A 20,347-nucleotide genomic window follows, 5' to 3' on the forward strand; every position below is an offset into this window, starting at 1 on the left:
CACCCGATGAGAGTTGAAGTCACAGCAGAGGCGCAACATGCTTCCCGCTCTGTGTGATTTAGTTTTGATTTGTAGAAGATATTTAATTGATCAAAACATTGACACAATCAACAGATCAGGGAGGAAAAAAAAACAAGTGTGATTTTTAAAATGAGATGGCACACGCAGTTGGATATTAGGCCACAATGTTTATTCAGTAGTGTTGTTTCAACTTATAGGTACAATACTGTCAGCTTTTGTAAGACTAAAAAAAAGTTACCATTACAGTCATCCATGCTCACAGAATGCCAGTCAAGTCGTTTACACCCCTCCTTTGTGTACACACCCGCCACATGCTCACCTTGAGCAAGTACATTTCCAAATGGTAGGCACTTTGAAGGTTTAAAACATTTGTGAATATACATTTATATATATTTATATATCTTTTCATATACTAATAAGCAATTGGACTCAACGGTCAGGTCTCTAATAGAGAGAGAGAGAGAGAGAGAGAGAGAGAGAGAGAGAGAGAGAGAGAGAGAGAGAGAGAGAGAGAGAGAGAGAGAGAAAAAAAAAAACTAAAAGAGAATGAGGAAACATGATGTGGCCATGGTGGAGGGGTTTGGGTCCGGGAGGATGGTGGGAGTAGAAATACTGTGAGTCTTTGGGTTTTTCAGTATAGTTCAGTACCTTTACGTGCTATGAAAAGAGCGGACAACAGAGATGGGGAGAAGAGGATGGTAGTGGACAACAACAGGATCACAGATGGATTGAAAGAAGAGAAGAACACGAGAGATGGAGATGTAGAGGGAATGAACAGCTTCGTGTGGGTGGCGTTAGGAGTTTAGATGATGTGACGGCATCTACTGGGTCTACTTCACATTACTGTACAGCTGAAAAAGGCAACTTCACAAACCTGACTGACAAAACACGCGCGTCTCTTCAAAGCAAGTTCATGTAGACGTGACATTAAAAAATAGACAGTAACTTCTTGTTGTCATGCAACCGTAACCGTAATGTTTTCATTTGATGTAGCCACATGGCTATTTTGCTGCAGCCATTTTGTGGCCTTTTATTGGGTTAAACTCAGGTTTTAAACCTGGAAAACCACCTCAATTTCTCAACAGAAGCTCTTTCAAATGCGTGCACTGACCACTAAAGAAAGAAACATGAGTAGCCCTGAACGTGAGTGTCTTGTCAAAGACTATTCAGACATAACACTGGAGTCTTACATTTTCTGTGCAGCCGTATTTCTCAATCCCTCTGAAAAACTAGGTTTGTGGGGGTTGGGTGGTGTTTGCTGCAGAGGTATGTGCTCTGCATGTGGGGATTGGGCCCGGGCCTGGTGTGTTTGTGTCCAAGCAGTAGCAGGCCTTTAGTGAGCAGACCTTTGGGCCTAAAGCATCAACACTGGGACAGGGGACAATAACACCAAGCTACACGGGTGGCTCCATGCAGCTGAGAAGGGGAGTGATTTGGGGGCAGGGGGGTGGGGGGGGGGGGCTCACTCAACTGGCCACACTCCAATCTGATTAAAAAAAAAGGTGGGAGTGAGGGAGGTTAGGGATAACAGAGAGAGGGGGAGGAGATGTTAGGGTGAAAGGTTGCTAGCAGAGTTTGTGTGCAGTCACTAAACTCAAGGGACACATCGGGGAGGGAGGTGGCTACGGGCCAAAAACACAACAAGCCACGGCGCAGAAACATCGCCCCCAAAACACTCCACAAACACTCAAAGCCGCACCACAGCCGCGGGAAGCAAAAGCAGTGAATGTGCGACGTGAAAGAGAATGCATTTAAATAGAAACGAAGTTCGGCGAGACATAACGGAAGCGAGATTTGCGATTTGTTTTTTTTCCCCGAGCCCTGACACGCTTATTTTTGTATCTTTTAAGACCTGTTCCTTGTATGTACTGTAAATAAAATGCTGTTGGAAAAAAAAAAAAAGGATACAGAGAAGAGAACAAACAAATAAACAAAAACATAATGAAACGCTCACATTTGACTTAAAAACGGATGTGAGAACAAATAATAAACATTGTAACCTGAAGGGAGAACATGTACATTGACCATTAACAGCGTTAATATGAAGACCAAAGAGCTTCATCAAAACTACAAAGGCATTTTTTTTTTAACATCAGAGAAAAGATAAATTAATGTAATACACCTTTAGAGATCAACAACAGACATGCTAGGACAAAAGAAAAAGAAAAAAAGAAAGTAGGATTGATACAGAATAAGTATATTCAATTATTTCCACTTGTAAATTTGTTTTCTTTACAAATATTCTACTGCTACAGTTAAGAGTAGTCAGTGACTAGAAACCGCTCCTTTGACAGAAGACAGATGGGATTAGTTTCCTCGCCTTTACAGATCCTGTTTAATATTTTTTCAGCATTTTCAAAATACACACAATGTTTAAATACACTGAGATTTTGCCATAGAATGAGAAATGCTTGGTTTTCATATTTCTTTTTTTTTTTTTTTTAAAGAAAGAAACGGTCTTAATAACAATACTCTATGCAAAAGCTTTCCTTTATGCTATTTTCCTTAATCAACTCGAAAACGTTTTGTTGTTGTTTCTTGTTGTTCGTGTTTGAACAGGTTTGCTGTTGTCGGGGACTGTGTTTTCGACAGTCACTCGCCGTTTTGCTGATCTGATGACGGGAGGGTTTTTTTATGCATAAAACTCCTTGGTTGGGGCCTTCTGATAGGCTGCGCCGGAGGGTTTCCTCTCTCCCAGATCATAGCTGCCCTCATCCTTCTTCCTCATGCGGTAGACCAGGAGGAGGATGAGGAAGATGGCAAACAGGAAGCCGATCACGCCGCCTGCAATAACAGCTGGGGGGGGGGGACAGAAAGGGGAAGGTAAACTATCAATGCTCAGAAAGTTAAATCAATGTCTACTGTGTGTCCTCATGGACAATGAGACCTTGGATTGAGCTGGCTCCTTATAGTCTGAGACGAACAGTGTCTTGAGAAATCAATCACGACACAGTGAATTTTTAACAACCTTATCAGTACTCAATACTAATGCAATCACCCAGCAAATGATCAAAATCTAGGGCTTAAATGTGGTGAAACCAAGTGGCAACCGTCTCAGCAGAATGTTGAAATTACTTCATGTCAATGGGGGGAAAAAAAACTCAATTTGTCTCAAGGGATACAAAATTGATAATTTTCTGTCGTTCATTTCACTTCTAATGTGTGTGTCCTGTTGGTGAGTTTGAAAGTTAGCGTTCCATTTAGGGGATATTAAGACTTCGATCCTTGATTGGTACACTGAGCTGTGTAGTCCCAATGGTGGTTGAATCAACATGGTCTGTATTCCATTTAGTGACTGCCGACTGGGGACTTAAGAGGAAGAAGCCGATTGTATTGGTTCCATTGCTTAACAGTCAGGCAAATAAATCCAATGGGGACAAACAAACAAACAAACAACAACCAGTCCAGCATGGCTTGAACTAAATCTTATTTCTGCTCCTGAACTGGCCGATAAATCACATTAGCGAACACAAAATCTCCATTTCTGATTAGTTCATCTGGTTGAAAGATTGTGGGGAAAAAGAAGAATCAGATTATATTTGTAGAGTTTTTGACAAAAAGATAAAGCTAGCATAGTAATGTTATATGTAAAAAGTTATTTTATTGTTTGATGAATGTTTTACCACTGTAACAGAAATAAGAAATAACACAGTACTTTCTAATAACTTTTTTAAACTTTCTTGTGAATTTGGTATTGTAGCAGAGCCCAAATTGACTGTATAAGTTACACTTATTATATAGGTACTCAACATATCATGACTTACCCAGTGATGGGCCAAGCTATAAAAAACACTGGATCCTACATTTAATAATTCCACTGAAGACATTATTAGGGTTATATTCTCAGAAACAGGATTATACTGTAGAAGACGATGTATAGCTGTTTGTACAGGCTGAGTATTACTAACCATGACTAGTGAACTGATCTTCAGGAGTAAAATTTGTGAAGCGCCACTTTAATTTGTAATGCGAAAACATTGGTTTAGCGCTAGTTTAATGTGACTTGTCATTCTCTAAGTGAATCTGTGAGATTGGACACTTTCTTATCAGTCAAGTCACCATCTGTTAGCAAACTAACTTGTTTAACAGTGTATTGTTATAAGTCTTTTAGTTTGGTAAATGTGTGTGTGTGTGTGTGTGTGTGTGTGTGTGTGTGTGTGTGTGTGTGTGTGTGTGTGTGTGTGTGTGTGTGTGTGTGTGTGTGTGTGTGTGTGTGTGTGGAGATTAGAGGGGCAGCTGTTGTCACACAGGAGGACAGATGTGACTAGTTATTAGTCACTGATGCAACACACCTGGGGGACACCAGTAGAGCAACGGATAAAATGTGCCCGGACAATCACGCAACGGTGAGCGGTTTGATTTGTTGTTTTGGACAATTTGTTCTGCTTTGTGACGGTTATTTAACAATGCCTGATGAAGGAGCAACGTTTGGATCCGTCAGTACAGTGTGCAGATCTTTTCTCTGACTTTTGCGTGCAGCTTATTTTTCATCCACCACCTGTAGATGTTTTTGGATGTGTAAACTCAGTTAAGGACACACTGTAAACCGAAATGCCAACAGTGGTGTAACATCAAGAGAAATCTGAATATAATCCACGGCCCCTACAGCTTTGACCCTGACTCTCCTCACTAATGCGTCTAACTCGCCACATGGGCTTATTTCACTCTCCCTCCCAATTATGCCTGTACGAGGTTCTTTATAGCTTCATAATCGGTTTAGGGTCTCTCCTGGTGCTACATTTTGCCCTCTGCTCCACTCTGGGTTTCCACATGTTGACAGGCCCCACGGCCCCATGGGTAAAGATCCTGGCACACAACCAGCTGCTGAGCTCCAAGAAGCAGTAACGCAATTCAGAGCGAATAAATGAAAATTAGATTATGGGCAATTATTTTTATGGAAGTCATATGGGAGATGAAGAGTAATGGTTATAATCTAGAAGAAGGGTAAAGAGAACAAGGTAGAGAAGGGAGAGATAAGCAGTGACTAACAGGCTTTATCTAAAGAACCTTTACTGGCAATATCTTTTTTTTCTATCACAATCCAAGAAAAATATGCAAAAGATGAAATGAGACTATCATTAGGAGAGAGATGTGAGCCGAGTTCTCACGTAACCATATTGCCAACACCAGATGGATATCACACCAAAGTAAAAGTGAGGTACCAATCAATGTTTGCCTCAGACACGTAGGGAGAGATAGACTGCATCAGAGAGCACAGTGATTTCAAGTCAGATAATTTCCTTTCCACTCTTTCATGCATTTAAAGCGACACACGCACTTGAAATCCCACAATGCTTTGAACTCTACAAGGTCTCACAGAGGGACGCAGATGGAGTTTATTAAAAATAATGATGTTGAGAAGTGGATTAGGCTGGAGACATTATGGAAAATATTTCCTGCAATTTTCATGTTGTAACGTATAAGAATGTGAGAAACAGACGACAAATCAAACAAACGTTCCCAAAATGCATCAAAGACTGTTGGTGGTGCATCAAACTGAAAAGCTACTTTCATTAGAGGCTCAAATATTAAAAGGAATAGTTTGACATTTTGGGATATATGTTTTGTCAAAAGTTAGATGAGGAGAGCTAAAGGTTAGCTTAGCATAAAGACTAGAAACCGAGGGAAGCAGCTAGCCTGGCTTTGTCCAAAAGTAAGAAAGTCCGCCTAGCAGCACCTCTAAAGCTCACTAATTAACATATCATACCTCTGCTGTTTCCCCGTTTCCAGTCTTTTTGCTAAGACTTGGAAATCATTTTCCAATGTGGTTTGATGTCTGTTGTGGTTTATTATGACACATACCTGCCAACACCTCTGTCCTCTGGAAGAGGTTTTCAGTGCGGACCTCAATGGCCTCCTGGGGTGAGCCGGGAGCACTAGTCGTACTAGTAAGCTGGTTTCTCGGCATGTCCTCTGTAACTGGCACTGGTGCCTGAATGAGGAGAAGAAAAACAGGATGGTTAGAAGGGAGTTCGAGGATGCTTTATTGACTGAGCTGGCTTTCACATTCTGTTCTCCTGATATTTCTTGTCTGTGTGTTTAGAGGATCTGGGTTCATTCAGGGCGTTTTCACACCTGTAGTTCGTTTGCTTTGGTCCGTATCAGTTGATGAGGTTTCCCCTTAGTTTGGTTTCGTTTCACACCTGGAAAAATCCAAGCATACCGAAATGCGCCACTACAAATGACGCAAGAAATGTTCACTCCGCTTTACTAGTCAGATGTGTCTGGGGCGGGAGCAAGAAAGTAAATACAGGAAGAAGGTCCTGTGTTCTGGACTAGTGCATATTTCTTCCATCTCCATGGTCAAACCAGCTCATTTCCTTTAAATAATCACGAGCGACCTTACTACGTCTGCTCTGCTCACCGAGACCGAGTGACAGACAAGCTTGACCGCAGTCTGTTTCTGTGAGAGAAACCATTGCAAGCTGCAACAGTTTGAATTATTTGCTGCATCAAAGACTGCAAAGCACACCTGACTACAGGACACTAACTCAGACTTGCGGTGTATACTGAACATACAGTAGTTGGTGCGGTTCGAGGTTTGGATCTTGTTCTCACCACAAACCGCTCCAGAGTTCAATTGAAAGCCTACCAAGACCACCTCTTCAAGGAGGTCTTGGTCCGCTTTTGGTGCGCACCTGGGTGTGATTGCCGCGTTCTCACCTACCATAATGAACCGCATCAACAGGGCAAACAAACTCTAGTGCGATTCAACCAAACTAAACAAGCGAAATGTGAAAAGCCCCCTTTGGTGTTATGGCATAATCCCTAAATGCATCACTACTGTTATATATTTAAGAAATAGCTTGATATTTAGGAAATATGCTTAATCGCTTTCTTGCTGAGAGCTAGATGAGAAGATTGATAAAACTCTCATATCAGTTCATTTAATAGGAAATAACAGCCAGGAGACAGTTATCTTAGCTTAGCATAAGAGTGGAAACAGGGAAACAGCTAGCCTAGGTTACAAAAGCTGTCTACCTACCAGTACCTCTACAACTCACTTATCAACATGGTATATCTCGTTTGTTTAATCTGTACAAAAACTGATGTTTAAAAATTACAATTTGGGGGTTATGTTTGGGACTATTTCACTGTGCCCAGCCCAGAAATATGCCCAGAAAATGCTGGTAGGTGGCTATAGTTAACCTTTGAAAGAGCCATGCAAGATGTTTCCAGTCTTAACACTAAGCTAGGCTAACCGGCTGCTGGCTGTAGCTTCATATTAAATGTATCAATCTTCTCATCTAACTCTTGGCAAGAAAGCAAATACGTGCATTTCAAACAATGTTTAGCTATACATTTAAGGAAAAAGTGAGAGTTCCACTGGTCCACTTAGCATGAATGTCTAGTCAAAGGAGGAGAATGGAGACCAAAATGGAACAAATCCAGATTGCCCAAAAAGATTTAAGATTACAAGGCTCAAAACAAGTAGGCAATGAAAACAGAGCCAGTGGACCTGAGGTTTTGCTGGGACTCTAGGAATTTAAGCAGTGTATCTGGTATGGATCTGGGCCCATGTATCCCATGATTTTTCCAACAACACTACAGAAGAGTGCAAAGGACCAAACTGGAACTATTCCAGTACATTTGGCTAAGGGAGTAGTGATAGAGGCAAGAGGGAAAGAAATGTAACTGGGCCAGGTAGGTTTGGCTTAAGGGGTTGAGACCTTGACGACTAATCCCAAACAGATGTAGTATCCAGTACAGTACAGTAAGAGTGCATCCCACAGAAGTGAGATCTAGGATGGTTCCAGAATATGTGATTATGTCCGAGAGAGATGTAATCCTCCATAATTTGCAACGGAGCGAAAACAATGAGAATTGATGTGAGCACTTGATCCTGAAAGCAACCTCACAGCTCCTGGTATTACTGGGGATTTGATGACATACTGGGTCAGCTAAAGACATACTGGGCACTGTGTCACTCTCTGTTGAGTCAGGACAGTTACAACTGAACCAGCAGTAGATGACTTTCAGTTGCATTATGCCTTAATATTATATACAAATGCACATGGCAAGAGTTGAAAATGTTTCTGGGTGTTTTAATGTAATAGTTTCCTATACCTTTAGTAGTTCAATATACTTAAAAAATTGTGATTTGTGGACTTTTAGGCTACTCAGAGCGCCATGTGATCTCGGTGGCGCAAAAATACATGTGGGCATATCAGGATCAGTAACACATAAGTTGTCAATTACAGAATGTATATTTAAAGAAATAGTCTTTATTCACCAGAGCGTAACAAATGTCCTTGCCAATACATTTCTTAGTCACAAATGTTAAATATATATTTATATATAATAATTTAAGGGAATGTTCCTTTTAATGTTTGTTAGGTTGTGTGAAGAATATTTATATTGGCTGATATTATTGACATTATCAGATTTTTTTAAACTTAATAGTGGTATCAGACTCAAGAATCCGGTATCAGTTGGGCTGTACTTACCTCTGTTCTGAATGGTTTCCTGGGTGTGATGTCCCTGGCCTTTTCCCTGACCGTGGCTGTCTCCACCCTGGGGGTGAAATCTTTGGTGGAGTCCTGGGTGGGTTCTGCTGCGTTGGGCTCCATATAAACCATAGTGACAGTCACTGTTTCCTCCACCACATCTTCCCCTCCACCTGGGAGAAAGAGGTAAATAATGTCTCCATTAAAAGGAAGAGTGTTACTGAAGTTAAAAATGCAGTTAAAAATGTGTGCAAATAGGTAAAATAGGGGCATTCGTGTTATAAATATTTCATGCCCACAGTGATATAGTTTGTCTAACGTAGCTGCATGGTCTGTGGATTTATTTTAATGCATTATTTACAGTTTAAATCTCCTATAGAATAGAGAGTGGCAGCGTTATAGGGTATACAGTATTGGAAGGGCTATTGATCACAGTCTTTCTCCTTTTACCTAGCATGAGCTTCTCTCAATTAGCAGTTATAGAACTCTCTCAGAAAGGAGACTTACTTTTGACCAATGAATGAGGGTTGTAAAGGTGCTTAAAGCAAGTAGAGCAGAGGAACTAATAAAAGAAGAAAAATTTGCACACTTGCAGTCTGGGTGACAAGGCAATCTCAATTCAGATCGAGTGAGAGAAAGAGAGAGGCAGTGAAAGAAAGAATAGACAAAGAGAAAGGGGGGAGGAAGTGCAACTTTAGTCTTTCCCTGTGAAAGACAGAGAAACTTTTCACAAAACCTACCTGCAGCAGACTTGACAATTAATGTCATCACGCCTCTGGGTAAATTGTGTGTGTGTGTGTGTGTGTGTGTTCGTTCATGTGTTCAGAGATGTTGAGTATCTTTGAATATATTTTATTTTTCCTACAGCATGAAGTAGAAGTGTGTGTGTGTCTTACCTGAGCCAGACCCTGAGTTAAAGTCATCATCATCTTCAGGGTAGTAACCTCCTGATCCTGTGTCATCTAGGTACAAGTCATCAGCCTGAGAGGAAGGCTTGGCTGCGTCTGCTATCTGTAAAACAACAAGATAACAAGGTTTTGATGACATGATGGTTTTATTACACATCTCTATTTATAGAAGTCCACGTTAAAGGACAAGTGTGGGCTTTGGAGTGCTGGTGGCACTCAAGGAAAAGTCAGGCACTCTCACACAGCAGTGTGGATCTGGGGGTGGCAATGTGTCGTTCTGCTCACATCTTTTGTCCAGACTGAAATATCCTCAACAACTATGGATGCATTGCCATAAGATTTCATACAGTCATTGGTGGTCCCCAGATAATAAATCCTAATGACTTTGGTGAACCCCTAAAAACATTATTTAAATAAAGCACAGGTGACTGTCCAATCACAACATGTAGCCCCTCCCACAGCATTGTTGTCTTGACAACAAGCCTAAGTGGTGGGAATGTTTGTGTTCTGGCTTAATGGAGTGATTGGCTGAAAATACCACAGTTTTAACAGTGCCTGTTTGTTAAGAAAGCACCTCCTCTCATGGTGTGTAAGCTGATATTTTAACGAGAAAATAAGATTTCAAAATGTCTTTCCTTAAAGTGGCTCGCAGTGCCAGATGTATGTTGGATACAGCTGTGTGTATGGTACATAACTATTGATATTGTGTGTGTGTGTGTGTGTGTGTGTGTGTGTGTGTGTGTGTGTGTGTGTGTGTGTGTGTGTGTGTGTGTGTGTGTGTGTGTGTGTGTGTGTGTGTGTGTGTGTGTGTGTGAGACTGGAATAGCTATAAACGCATCCATGGCAACATCTATTAAACTCCTATTCACCAATCTGTGGTCAGCTGTACTGCCCCTGCTATACTGATAGTCCTGCTTTAGAAAAACAGAGTACAAAAGAGAAAAGCCACAATATATCACCCCTGTGTGTGCTGTGAGGATGTTGTGCTGATAAAACCGGGGCTGAATGAAGTTAGATTGGAGGAAATAATCAATTTGCTTGACAGGAAATAAGTGATTTTTGTTGTTGTTGTTAAAGGAAAAAAAGAGGCATGCTGTGAGAAAGCTGAGAGAATGTGCAAAGACAAATTAGGAAAAATATGTTTTGGACATTCTTGGTTTGAACAGGTAGGGCGGTTTTCATTATGGAATGGTCTGTCAAATTGTTTTGTTTTTTTCAAGTTTGTAAATGATGTGTGAAAGTGAAAAAAGACAGAATATTAAAAAATGTTTGTTACAATTTCCCATAGATCAAGTAGCATTTTCATATTTCTTGTTTTGTCTGACCAGCAGTCCTAAACTGAGATAAATTCAATCTACAGAGTTTTTAAACACATGAAAGCAGCAAATCCTTATTTTGAAGCTGGGACAAGGACGCTTTTTGGGCAATGTTGCTTGATTAATGACTTCAATAATGAATTGATTATCCGAGTTGTTGCAGATTAGCTTTCTGTTAAATCACTCGATGAAGCAACAAATCATTTTAGCACTAGAAAGAGAACAGAGAAAATACCTTCTTTCAGTTATGTCCCTGCTTCATCTCAGCATTTCCAATTACACTCGGTATTCTAATGTGAGTGTGTTCAGTAAGGCTTTTAAGTCATTGTATGTGCATATATGGGTTTGTGTGGAGTAATGAAAGAGAGACCTGGCACTCTCCATAACAAAGAGGCAAGGAGTACACACAGCTAACAACAGCGTGACAGAGCAAAAAGAAAGACCGAGGCGAGATGAAACAGAACAATACGTATCTAGATCTCTCCTCTCTCAACTGGCTCTGACTTCTGGAAGAAAGGCCTTTCTGCTGAGCCGCCTGATCAAAGAGAGAATTTGTTCAAAGCAACTTTATCTTAACCTTTCTTGCCTTCGTCTCATCCAAACCAATTCACCGGTCCATGCGGTCCACAGGTCTTTATGCGTTGCCAATATGAGCACAATGGACCAAAAGGAGACAGGCCACAGATCAACTGGTGACAAAGGGCACTAATGAGATAGAGGCCACACACACATCCATGCATGAGTGGACATGTTTTACAAATGTATGCAAGCATTCATTGATTCATTGACTATACATGCATTAGAGTGAACATTTTAGCATACAACAATACAGCACAGACACACACACGCGCATGAAAACGCGAAGAAATGCAAGAGCTAAAGTGTTAACATTGAAGCTTTAAATCCCCTCGTAAAACATAAACACAGATTTCAAAGACATAATTATATTGAAAACACTTTCACCTGACTCGCTAAATGAATAAATGGATGATATGCATAGTGATGCACAAACAGCTAGCTAATTATCGTTATATTTTCTCTCTCTCTCTTTAACCAGGAATCCCTTAAGGCTGCAACTAATGATTCATTTTATTGATTAATTAGTGATTATCTTCTTGATTATTCAGTTAATCTTGTAATCATTATTTCAACACTTTTAAACAAAGCATTTGGGTTGGAGAGGTTCAACTGTACGAGCTATGCTGCAACACCAAATCAGTGCAGATCTGAGGAGGAAATGGTCCGTTTGACCTCGATAAACTTCCCTGACTTTATCTGACCCACCGGGACACACAAACTAGCAAGCGTTGACTTTCTCGGTCACTTACGCACACATGCATGTGCACAGACACAGCCACCCGATAAACTTTTCTCTCCTTATCAAATCCAGTGACATTTACAGGTAGTCTCTGCTTTCAGCCCTTATCGCAGACTCTGAGCTGAACCAGACATCAATCTGTCGACAAGTAAAGCAGAGTCGACGCCGAAAACCAGTTAGTTGACAGGTTTGGGTTTCCCACTATGGCATGGCTGCTCTAGTCTAAAGAATTATTTGAAAAAAAATCATGCAGTGTTACTGGTAGAAGAGATTCAGGACAGGAAGCTTGTAAAATGGATCCAATTGGATATATCTACTTTAGCAGCTTATCTTGTTGCAACGTATCTTGTTTTTGGCTATGAATGTTAAATATCTGATGGAGAACAATTTCTAAATCCCATTTATTACACAAGAAAAGTCTATCGACTGTTCCATCTTTAGGAACTTTGTCTCTTTCTATGTCTCCATTCACTAGATATTAAAGTTTTTTGAAAGTAAAAATTGTTAGACAGTAAAAATAAAAACGTTAACACACCTGCAGTAACTTGATATTCAATTTTGAGAAGTAAACCCTTTTCATTCACTATGTCAACCAATATCAAATACACAACTTGTTCTGGGTATTACACGCATCAAAGACACATGTTGTATTCATTCACTCTTCATGAATCAGGCCTAACTTTCCACTAGTCTTGCTATATACCTGTAGCTGTAAAACATCAATGCTCCTGAGTCACTGTGCGGTACAGCATACTTACACAACAAAGAGACCTGTCACATTTGTGACAGGTCACATTGAAAATGCCTGAATGTTTGCCACAACACAATGCAACATCATCCATCGATGCACTGCATTGGCCAACCAAACAGGTGGATCACTTTGTAATGACAAAGCCATATTTCTACAGTTTACCCGCAATCGCCACAATTAAATGATTATCACGTGAAGTTTCCAATGTCTTGGTGTCTGATAAACATTCAAATGGCTCTACTAATCAACATGTACTTTCTGGATCGTATTTCATCGTATTTCTAGTACCTGAAACAACAAGCCTGGACTCATGCAGCTCCTTGCACTTTTTTTAATGCAGCGCTTTTTTCATTCTGAAAGCCCAGTAAAACAGTCACATCACTGATCTTTTGAAAGCGATGTAACAATTGAAAGAAGAAATATCACAATCTTCCTCTTACAAATAACAATTAATCCATAAGAATAAATAAATCAAACCCATACTCATTTCAATAACTCAGTTACATCTACATTGATTTAATATAATTCAAAAGTTATTTCAGAGACTTCCTGACCCTTTTAGACTTTAATAAATTTTTGTAAATTCTAGTTACAGTCAGCCTTGTTGGAGCTATCTGACCCGCTATGCAGGGTAGGTAAATAGATAGACCTAAAGGAGAAACCAGACCATCTTATGATGGATTCACACCAGCCATGACACCCCTCTTCTTCTGGGTGCCCTTGTTCAGACCAACTAAAGTTTTGTGACTGCATCTTGCATGGTTGTGATGATATGTCTATCGCGGTGACAAAATCTGTCCAACTGGGTTGGCTCAGTGGTAGAGAAGGCGCACATACAGTATACTGAGAGGTTTATGCCTCGACGCAGAGGTCCAGGGTTCGAATCCTAAACCAAAACCTGTGACAATTTCCTGTATGTCGTCCCCCTCTCTCTCCCCTTTCTCACCTAGCTGTTCTGTCAAATTAAAGGTGAAACAAATTATCAAAAAAAAATAGAATTCTGTCCACAGATTACTCAAAACCTCTGTGGTAGTTCCTACCACAGAAAGTGTCTCCATGACCGCATTTTGCCATGATGACACACACTGACTCACAAGTTGAAAATAATAACAGCATCGCTGTCACGGCTGGTAATTATAAAGCAGGGGAAACTTGCTCGCAGACAGACACAAAGACAGACACCTTAACAAGCAGATCCTACATAGTCTGACTAAGCTTAAAGACGTATGAAAGGGACAGACAAGCAGAGAGTAAGTGAAAGCGAACAAGAAGGAGGGCAAACTGCCATAATGAGCTAGTAGCTAGCGATGCATGCCCTCTATTAGCTGTGAGAAGAGCTGCTGTTACTGGTATGTCTGCCTGCTAATGAACTAATACGCCAGCGGGAGGGCAGCTTCCAGACTGACTGACTTTCTCACTGTTTGACCTGTAGACCCAGAGAAGACATGAAGACCAAGATTGGACAAATCATGGATGTCAGAGAAGAGGCCGACAAGGACAGACTGAGGAGGAGAGTGGGGGATAAAAAAAAGAGAGTGGGGGTGGACAAAAAGTGGGAGAGGATGAGAAAAGAGAAAGAAATAACCCACTACTGCAGACAATCCTGTAGCCTGGAGGTTGCTCTGCTAAAAGCCTGTCAACATCACCATGTCCATGCCTAGCAGGGCTTGAAAGGCACTAGGTCTGTATGCGCTTACTCTGTGTGTGTGTGTGTGTGTGTGTGTGTGTGTGTGTGTGTGTGTGTGTGTGTGTGTGTGTGTGTGTGTGTGTGTGTGTGTGTGTGTGTGTGTGTGTGTGTGTGTGTGTGTGTGTGTGTGTGTGTGTGTGTGTGTGTGTGTGTGTTTTATTTGCATCTCCCTCTCCTTTCTATAAGAGACAGACTGAGGTGATGAGGGGATACATATTGGGGAAATGGAGTCATCTGAACTAACCCTGGGCTCCTGACTTCCTACTGTTGACACACCGCTCTCACTTCTAACACAGCAAATATTAGCCCAACTCCAAGTCAGGCCAGGGGAAATAGTGTTCCTCAAAGGAATGCACGCACGCACACACGCACACACACAAACAGAACATCTGCATGTCCATGAAAACACCCACGGGACACACATATGTGCCAACACAGACAGACACACAAATCCTTATCCAGCTCTCACATCTCAAAGGCGTGAGACGAGTACACAGACATACATACATCATAACACTGACTTTAGAGAGAAGAAAAAGGGGAAAATAAGTGCACGGGGGCTGGCAGACAGACAGCGGCTCAGATCCTCTTTCGTTGGTGTGCTGTCGTCTCTGGTTCTTAACTATTTCCTTAAGTCTACCTCAAGAACCAAGAGAGATAAAAGCAACACCCCTGTCTGTTTTCCAATCATCGCTACTTATTGCATATAAAGGCACTGTGCTTCACATCAGCCCCCTGCCCATTCACTATATTTAATAGGAATATCTAGAGAAGGGCACCAACATTAGCCATTTCACTTGCAAAAAGCTTCCTTTTTCCTCTTTTTATTTGACTCATTTATCAGGCAAAAATGCTAAATATTCTCTGGTTCCAGATTTTTAATAGAGTAGGTCAACGTTTTGGGAGATATGCTTACTCGCCTTCCTGTCAAGAGTTAGATGAGAAGATTGATATCACTCTCTAAGTATGAAGCCACTTAGCTTAGCATGAAGACTAAAGCAGGGCGAAACAACTTGCGTATCCTGTCAGCACCTACAAACGCATTATTACTCATTTGTGTAATCTGTGTAAAAACGACAAGTTGCAGTTTTATGGGGGGATTTGTGCCGGACTTTTTCTTTGTCCCTGCTGCCAGTCTTTATGCTAAACTAAGCTAACCATCTCTCTAGGTTATAGCTTAAAAGCTAAAGTTAAAAAAGGTTCAGGACTATTTATCAGACACCCCAAGCAACTTGAAGATGTTACTTTTGTCAAAATAATTAATTGATAATCAACATGACGACTATAGTTAGGTTAGGTGGACCCCTCGGCTCAAGTTTACTAGTCATTATCAGTGGCACACTAGAGGCTCTCTTTGCCTCTCTATTTGTTTAGGTGTAATAACTTTAACAATATCAATGTTCTTCATATGCATCGTGTGAAAGCAGTACTCTGTGGACTGTATTGTCTGCTTCGTTCTGTCCTGTGAATGAAATCAGTTCTCATTATCACAACCAGGCAAACAAATATCTGCATTTATGAAAGAACTCAATAATATGTGAAGGAGAGGGTGTGTGTGTGTGTGTGTGTGTGTGTGTGTGTGTGTGTGTGTGTGTGTGTGTGTGTGTGTGTGTGTGTGTGTGTGTGTGTGTGTGTGTGTGTGTGTGTGTGTGTGTGTGTGTGTGTGTGTGTGTGTGAGAGAGAGAGAGAGTGAGAAAGAGCCTGCTAATCCTTAATTAAAGTAAAGGTGGCAGATTGGCCTGCTGTCTTTCACTTTATCTTTTCTCCTCGTCCTGTCACAGATTGATACACAAGTTCAATATACAGCAACACAGTCTATCAACTGTGCTCTGCACTGTTTCACTGTCCACAAACCAAACTCCCTCGACAAGCCCACTCCCTTCTTCCTCCCACCGCCTCTGCACAACTGACAGGACACTCGCAAACTGTAGACAAGAGGAGGGGATATGGGCTGAGAGGGGCATTAAATATGTCCCCCTACTCCAGCTGAAGGGACAAGAAGAAGAAAAGAGAATGAGAGAGGCATATGCCAAATTTCCACTGCTTTATTCACTTTTTTTTTTTAATCGGGTACTTTTCTGGAATTTGTTTTCCACTGCAGATAGTACCACCTCAATGAAGGCAGGATTCTTAGTTGATCGTCTTTGCAACACCGTGTGAAACTGCTGTGACATCATCTTCAACCTAGGTCTGGGCATTATATCGATATCGTGATACAAGATTAGATATCGTCTTAGATTTTGGATACCATTATATCGTAATATGGTAAAAGTGTTGTCTTTTCCTATTTTTAAAGGCTGCATTACAGTAAAGTGATGTCATTTTCTGACTGTTCTAGCAGTTTTATTATTTTCCTTTCCACTTCACATTACTGATCAGTATTTGTCAAAAATCTCATTGTGTAAATATTTTGTGAAAGCACCAATAGTCAACCCTTCAGTATAGATATTGAGGTGTTTGGTCCAAAATATCGTGATATTTGATTTTCTCCATATCACCCAGCTCTACTTCAACCTGACATTCGCTAAATTCTTTCATCAGCAAACAGAGGAACATCTGTACTTTGTCAATTGGCAACGGCGTGGTTTTGCGAGCTGCTAAAAATAAAAATTGTGGCGCTATTGACACTAGCATGGCTATTTAAAAATAATAAAATTAAGTTCCTCAACATAAAACCACACAAGTCTCCAAGATAATGTACTGATCCCATAGGGTTGTGTTATTGTCACCAGTTTGGATTATTTCAATTTATCTTCTGAGATATCCTGTTTTTTTGTACTACAATAACCATTGCTGCTGAATTCATCCAAAATTAACCCAGAATCAGAAACTGAATTCCTTTAAACATAGTGCACAACACTAATGGTAGGCTGAAACTAAAGACTACGCTCTTGTAGACATCTGATAATACATTCAGCAGCTTTGATAATTAATTAATTAATTAATTAATTAATTAATGTTACATACAGGTAGTAGTGCTGTATGTTGTTATCAACTGACAACGTGTTCAGATTTCCTGTGGCTGGCTTCTTCACCATAACTATACACCAGCTGAAGCTCATTACTGTTATTTAGAGCAAAACAACACATTTTCTCTTTAACGGAGATGAAATAATTATAATCAATGGGCATAATATACACAAAGCGTGTCATTAAATTATCCTGAAGACAGTTTTTATGTTGAGGAACACTGGCTGAGGATATCATTTGGACAAAACCTTTCAAATTAGATTTGGAAGTGGTAAAAAAAAAAAACTTCTACAACTTTGCAACTCTATTGTGCCTCCCTGATGTTTGGAGAAGTGGAGAGTATAGGAGATGAGTGACTTGAGAAGACCAGTCCAAAAGAGTTTGGTGGCTATACAGGGCGACAAATTGGCTTCCCTGAATTCATGCAGCATTGGCCATCAACAGTGCAGACAGCTGCTGCTTTCATGGATCAAGTATGAATAACCGCTAGAAACATGATGTTGTGATTAGAGACTGAAAAGCACAGGACAGGAGGAGTACAGACAGAAAAAACAAGAGGACAGAAGGAGTTGGTGACATTGAAACATTACATTTGTCCCACGCCACCTGCTAATGACTGAGAACTGGTGGCAATATAGACAGGAAAAAGGTCTGCGTGTGTTATGTATGTGGGTGGTGAGCATTGTTTGGAAAATGTAAATAAGAGCAGAGCAGACAGTAACAGCCACCTACAGGACTGGAGGAGAGGATGTCTAAACTGCAACTCTAATGGGCCAAAATAGGTGTGTGTGTGTGTGTGTGTGTGTGTGTGTGTGTGTGTGTGTGTGTGTGTGTGTGTGTGTGTGTGTGTGTGTGTGTGTGTGTGTGTGTGTCTGTGTCTGTGTGTGTGTGTCTGTGTGTGTGTGTGTGTGTGTGTGTGTGTGTGCCTTTGTGCTCTTTGAACCCACTCTAACTTTTATTGCCCTCCAAGGGATCATAATAAGGAACTAATTGATAGTCTTTGAGCTGCAGGCTGAGGAGAGGGGGAGTTCCTGCAGGAAGTCAACACAAATCAAACTCTCTCTGAGCCCTTAAGGTCTGGAGCTACTCCAGCTGAGTTGTGGTGGGGAACAGTCGCTGTGTACACGTGTGTGTGTGTGTGTGTGTGGGAGAGAGACACAGACAGAGAGAGGAAGTGCAAAACGTGATAAAGAGAGAGATCCATAGTCTGAAGTTGACATTTACGGTTTACAAACCTACTTCTCTGAATGTCGCCTCCTAACTTAACCACACAAGTTTCTGCTTTTGAACTCAAGAAAGTTCAAACAGTGCATTTCAGCTATATGAGACATTCCGATATCCTACCTGTCTTTCATGTAAAAATAGAAATAGCTTGCAGTTATACTTTAAATACTTTTATCAGATTCACAAAAAAGATTCACAAAAACTAAGAAAACACATTGCTTAAAGTCACCACAACAGCTTAGCATAAATTTGTGACTAGATGTCTCTGAGATACATTTATTTCAGAGGCTCAACGCTATACAATGTCCTATGGAAATTCCATCCCACCTCCCTCTTGACTCTTTTCGTTTAATTTTCTCCCTGTTCCTAAAGGATTAGATCACATTTCCTCTGTAGGTGCTGAGCGTGTGGGTGCGTTCGGACCGATTCATATTGTCTCCTATTCCAAAACAAAAAGCCATCTGACATAGAAAGGCATATACAACATCCCACAGGGCTCAAGCCCCTCCATAAGGGGGTTGGCAGGAGCCAAAGGGGTTTCCAGCTCAAACTTCCAGGGGTGTCTGCACCATACTGTGCTGTGTGAAACTTACAGCCTTCCTCAAACTGAAGGGGAACCACTAAAACCATGTAAAAAAATCTACGACAAAATCTAATGTTACATCTACGACAAAATAAAACATGCAAAGGAAACCCAGAAGTGTTAGGTTCCCTAAAGTAATTCAACAAAAGATAGCATATAGAAAATAATAATAAAAAAAACAACAACATAGAAAACATTGTCTATAAAAAAGGTACGGAAGAAAAGAACAATTAAATGAGGAGAGAAAATAAAAGAAAAAGAAAAAAAGACGAAAAGACGAGACATATTAAGCTACTGATCCAGTAAAAAGATTTCTCACAGATCTTTTGAATGATAGTGGAGAAAGTTTCCGTAGGCTGGGAGGGAGAGAATTCCATATCTTAGAACCTCTGTAATTAATTCTGAATTGGGATGAAGTGGTTCGCGTTGGGAGGGGGCGAAGCTGGGCTGCTATTCGAGTGGGATAATTGTAAAATTGATTATTAGGGGTAAAAACATTGCAAAAAATAGGTGGTAGTGTTTTGTTTAATGATCCATGAACAAATTGGGCAACTTGAAGATTGTTGATTTGATAAATATTAAGAATGCCAAATTTGTTAAACAGAGGTAATGTGTGACTCTAGGAGGTGAGGAGCCAATGATTCTGACCGCCTGCTTTTGTAAATGAAAAATCTGTTGCAGCTTGGTTTGGTGCGTGCTCGCCCTGGCAATATTGCAATAACTAATAAAAGGATAAATCATAGAATAAAAAGAGACTGAGGGAGACTTTTGTTTTAAGGAGATAACGAATTATTCCAATTATTCCAACGTTTTTGGCTATTTGGGATGTAATAAATGAAATATGAAGTTTCCAAGATATGTTTTCATCAATAAGTACACCAAGAAAACGAGTTGACATTAACCACTGAGACATAGTCAATCAATTAAATTGTCAATTATAAGATAAATTTAGTGATATGTATGTATGTCACTGTTAGCAAATTCAATTTAAAGACCAAAACCAACAGTGAATTGATCTTACTAACAAGAAGTGCCTGTGTAGCCAAAGCCTGATTTAGTTTGTTCCTCTGTACTGAGCTCCATTGTTGACCAAAAACTATTACAAACACATCAAGGAACCAC

General features: G+C 40.5%; 1 protein-coding gene across 1 annotated transcript in view; it reads right to left on the minus strand.

Moving 5' to 3' along the window:
• Window positions 1-2,448: 2,448 nt before the first annotated feature.
• sdc2 (syndecan 2) overlaps window positions 2,449-20,347 on the minus strand; it is a 47,087-nt gene continuing 29,188 nt past the window's right edge. Inside the window, exons 2-5 of the mRNA XM_039820129.1 lie at window positions 9,365-9,479; window positions 8,469-8,641; window positions 5,824-5,953; window positions 2,449-2,817 (exon numbers count right to left, since the gene is read on the minus strand). Coding sequence (XP_039676063.1) covers window positions 2,654-2,817; window positions 5,824-5,953; window positions 8,469-8,641; window positions 9,365-9,479 — 582 coding nt within the window. The 3' untranslated portion in view covers window positions 2,449-2,653. The remainder of the gene's footprint in view (window positions 2,818-5,823; window positions 5,954-8,468; window positions 8,642-9,364; window positions 9,480-20,347) is intronic.

This window comes from Perca fluviatilis, chromosome 13, assembly GCF_010015445.1.
Source record: "Perca fluviatilis chromosome 13, GENO_Pfluv_1.0, whole genome shotgun sequence".
Taxonomy (NCBI): domain Eukaryota; kingdom Metazoa; phylum Chordata; class Actinopteri; order Perciformes; family Percidae; genus Perca; species Perca fluviatilis.